Below are 4,960 nucleotides of genomic sequence, written 5' to 3'. Positions count from 1 at the left end.
TTTTTTCTCGACAATTTGGAATATTAAATTGTTTGCTGGAATTGTAGTTAATGACAGGTATTCAATAAAAACAATTCGTTAGATTTCTCACAACCTCTCGTATAGATGCAATCTAGCAAGGGTTCAGGTAAGGGTATATTTCTTGCATTATAGTAAGGATATCATTCATCATATAAAGTCGAGGGTTGTACAAGAATATGGTAACAATTATTTTTTAAAAATTATATTTTATAAAAATATATATATTAAAATTTTAAAAAATATAATTTCATTCGTAGTTTTCTCTGATATGTTTTAAAAAAATAGTTTTTTCATGGTGATAGTAGAAAAACACGTACTAAACCTAGAGACAAGTAGATTTACATTTTAATTTTGGTTGTAAATAAATCTCTCACACTGTCAACCATCTTACATTTTCTTTCAATAGACATCACTCATCATCATCATCATCATCATCATCCATCTCCTTTTCCCCTACGGCCCTTCTTTAATCGGTGTAATTGATATTTTTCTCTCCCTGATTACGATTACAAGATAAAACCTCATCTGCAAGCAAGAAGACTTATTATAGTATGAGATGACATCAAACTACTTGTCTTACATGGACGATACCCGTAATTTTTACAATATTTTCTCTGATTTATCAATCCATAGCTAATGATTTATACAGAGTGGGGTTTCATTTCTTTGTTTGTTTGACCTCTTCTAGTACAAGTCTTGTGACAACGACACTCATCCAAGAAAGCAGTAGCTGCCATTGCCTTCCTCCGTCCCTCGGCACCCGCCCCCACCTATCTTTTTCAAAACCTTATCTTCCCGGAGCTGTTTTCGAGGCAGTCCTCCGTATGGTCTGCACTGTAGGTTGATGGGCATGAGAGGTATCATTCAAAGCTTTTTTTTTTATCTTTCGAGGTTTTGTTTGAGTAGAGACAGATCAGTTATAGAAATTCTTTTCACCCAAAAAGCCGAAGCGGTTTGTATGTATCTCGGAGGCGACAATGGAGTCCCACTATAATACCAGAGCAAAATAACCGGGTAATCAAAATTTGATTTAAAACTAATTAAAAAAACCGGTTTGAGAGATCAAACCAGTAAAAACAGGTTAGAAAAAAAAATTAAGAAGCTTTGATTTTGAGGATAATTTGATCTTTTCTCATGATAAACCTGGATTGTCGAGGATTATTTTCATCTTTCCAACTTTTTTTGAACATTAAAACAACAGATTTACCCCTCGTTAAAAAACAAATTGTTGATCAGGTGTAATTCTGTTTTTTTGTTTTTTTTACAAAATAAAAAAATAATAATTTTTATGCCCTTAGAATAGTACAAAAATTAAGGCATGTATTTAGGGGTGATTTCATTTTTTCATATGAATTTTTTTATTAATTCTGATAGTTTGAACTTTTTACTTTTAATAATTAATTTTTAAATTAATTTTATCCTTTGAAAAACAAAATAGAGAGCAATGATTTTGAGGAGGGTTTGGTATTTTCAAAAGATCAACCAGACATTAATGAAGGGTTATTTTCATATTTTTTACTTTTTTTTGAATTAAAACAACTTATTTACCACTACATTACAAAAAAAATATATTGATTAAGTGTATTTTTGTCTCTGTTTTTTCATAAAACAGAAAAATAACCTTTATGCCCTTTTGAATAGTAAAAACTTAAAGCATGTGTTTAGGAGAGATTTGTTTTTTTTATTATTATTATTATTAATTTTATAATTATGAAAATAGTTTGAATGTTTTATTTTTAATAATTAATTTTTAAATCAAAACACTGGAAGAATGTGGGTCTCACGTGCTAGCTTATGAAAAATACCTATATCTTTTAAGTTACGCATATGAGATTAAATATCTTGATCAAATAAATAAATTTAATCAATATATAAATATTTAAACTAAATAATTTGATTTATATTTATTTTTTAATTTTACTTTTAGTTATTTTTAACAATTATTTATTTATTTAAATGATTATCAATTTTATTCATGTTTATAGGTGTTTAAACACAAAAAAAAAAAAACCATAAAAAAAAAACCACACTTTTGAATACTAATTTACTAAATAATTAATGGGGTTAAACTTTACTTATTGGATGTCATATTTATAATAGAATATCTTTTAAAAAAGTAAATATTTTTTTCCTATAAAACATGAAATGGTAAAATATTAAATCTGAAATATTTTAAAATAACGGAGTGTAGCTTTTTATAAAAAAAATTTAGAATCCAAGGGTCTTCAAAATATTTTTGTTGGTTATTTAAAATTAAAGGTTTATAGGCTTTTGGATTTAGTAATTGTTGAATATATTCAATCGGTTGAATACAATAGAATCAATATAAATAAATAATTTCTTCTGATATTCATTGAGAAAAAATCTCAATTTCTTTTTTTCATAAATTAATGCATGTGCATTTTATTATAATTATTAAAGAATCTATATTTCATGATAATTATTTAATTTAAATTTCTCCCATCAAGTGACCAAATAATATCACGTCCTTTCCATTATTAAAGGAATATATTAACCACCCACTTCAATTTTATTATTATTATTATTATCATAAATAATGTTCTCCAACCTAAGCAGAGCATAGGTTTGTCCTTGTCCAGTATTATAATTTCTCAAACTTTTAATTTCCAGCTCAAATATAAACACTTCAATTTCCCGGCAAGTGAAAATGCACACCTGCAAATAAAAAAAACCAAGAGAAGAAGAAGCAAAGTTAACCAATAAAAAACACCCTTACCTCGACAGGAAACATAAACCACGTAAACGAATACGGTGAACGGATGGATCATGGTCGTAAACAGCACGCGCACAGCACAAAAACCCCTACACACGGAGTTCACAGAAAACGTGAGACCACACGGAAAAGACAAACGGAAGAATCCACTCACAGCTGAGAAATTGACATGGCTGAATGACATCCACAAATTCTGATTAACGGATTACTTAGTTTAGTTAATTTGCAAGTTAGATTAGAGTTAGTTATTTTGTTAATTTTTGTTGGTTAGAATTTTGAAGCCTTTAAAAATGCATTGATTTTGCAACTGAATAATATAGCTTTGATAACTATACACACTCAAAAGCCATGTGTTATGTATCTATATATTCAGAAAGTCCTGTCGTCGAATTTTGTGTTACGTCACCGGATTCCGATAAAAAAACTTTCCGTCCCGATTTCCACGCGCCACCACTGCAATCTGAGCCCAGTCCTCGTCGGGTGAGCAAGCAAATAAAAACTTGAAATGACCAACATACCCTTAAGACTCAGCTTTGGACATGACGGAAAGCCGGCTCGGTCGGGACTGGAATGCAGAACGCCTGCGTTGTTGGTGAGAAGACGGCCGGATCAAAGCGGCCAAGGCTCTTCTCACCAAATCACCTTCCACGCCGCCGATTCTCACTAGCGAATTGGTCATGGCAGATCTTCTCGCATTCAGCCGATTGTTGTTCGAAGAGTAATTACTTGATGAGGTTGAACTGCCAAGCCCTATGCCTTTATGGCGACTACACCGGAAAGAGCCTGGATGTGTCGTCGGCGAACACATGCAAGTCTGTTTAGGAGTGCTCTGTTTTCTCACTACCTGATGGTGGTGGCTACGAGAAGGATTGACAGTGGAGATTGAGCGGTTAGGAGAGACGGCATTTAAGCGGACGGATGAAGAAGGCGACGGTGTGGAGTGCCCGTACATGTTAACCCGTGTAGGCGATGCGGATCTGGTGAAGAAAGTTGATGAGCGAGACATGAAACTTGAACTTGAGTAAGCGAAGGGGGTGGAGGAGGCGGAAGCTGACGGAGATCTGGAGAAGTGCTGGTGGAATCTACCGGATGGAGAGAGAGAGCGAATAATTGGACCGCTCGAGGTTCTCCTAGAAGATCCAGTGGCCATGGCCGCCATTTTGATGGTGGTGGTTCTGTTCTTAAGGGTTGCAGTAAAGAGAGAAGAGGAGAAGATTGTAGGGAGTCAAAGAAAATTGTTTTTCTATCGAGTTTGGCAAACCTAACTTCACTCTAGCGACATATTTATAGGGGAGGAAGGGGTGTTCGATATTTTGCGATATTTCGAGGGGTTTAGGGTATTTTAATTTGGACTTTCCTTTAGACTCCTTACACATTTGATTATTTACATATGGAGTAGAATGTTTTAGATTTCTTCTGTTTTAGTATTTTAGGTCATTAAATATTAACATTGTTCTGGACAATTAATTTAGTATTAATGTAGAGAAAAAATAATTTGGCCTTCTCTAACGAAAAATTAATTAAAAAAATCATATAAATTTTATACAAACATATAGTGGTTGTTATTTTATCACATGAGATTGATTTTTTTTAAAAAAAATATTTTATTATTTATTTGCTAGTAAATCAGTTTGTATGTAAATTTTAATTTAAAGAATCTGCTTCTAAATTAGTTTTAAATGATTATAATCATATGATGCTGATGCATGTTAAGTTCTTTTTTATTCAAGAGAAAAAAAAACAAAATTTAATAAGGATTTTAAAAATTAATTAAATCAATGTACCAATTGATTTCTTTTATTTTATCATGGTATTTATTAATTATTTTCAATGCATTGAATAGAAAAAAAAAATTCAATCTCCATGTATTAGTTTAGAAAATTGAATTACTATATAATAATGGAAATCTCTCCAACATATTGATTCCTCCTTCACGTACCAATATCCAATAAAGGAAAGTATGGGGGCATGACTGAAAAACAAACTTGGTACGGCTGGTAAGAGGTGCAGTGTTGAAAGCGAAGCCAGACCTAACCAAGACCTATGGTTGGGCTAGTTACCAAGTTAGGACACAGTCAATCCAACTGGATCCAGTGGTTTTCAAAGCAGAAACCGGACCAAATCTATGGGCTCTTTTCTCTCTCTCCTTCTCCGAGGTAAATAATAATAATAATAATAATAACGATAAAAAAGAAAAGAAAGCAA

At 32.0% G+C, this 4,960-nt stretch overlaps 1 protein-coding gene across 1 annotated transcript; it reads right to left on the bottom strand.

Moving 5' to 3' along the window:
* Positions 1 to 3,038: 3,038 nt before the first annotated feature.
* Positions 3,039 to 4,027, bottom strand: LOC118034292 (uncharacterized). Its single transcript, XM_035039530.2, has one exon. The coding sequence runs from the start codon at positions 3,912 to 3,914 to the stop codon at positions 3,276 to 3,278; it is 639 nt and encodes a 212-aa protein (XP_034895421.1). The 5' UTR covers positions 3,915 to 4,027; the 3' UTR covers positions 3,039 to 3,275.
* Between the last annotated feature and the right edge of the window lie 933 nt (positions 4,028 to 4,960).

Source organism: Populus alba, chromosome 18 (assembly GCF_005239225.2).
Source record: "Populus alba chromosome 18, ASM523922v2, whole genome shotgun sequence".
Classification (NCBI taxonomy): Eukaryota; Viridiplantae; Streptophyta; class Magnoliopsida; order Malpighiales; family Salicaceae; genus Populus; species Populus alba.
This window is presented reverse-complemented; position numbering and strand designations above follow the sequence as displayed.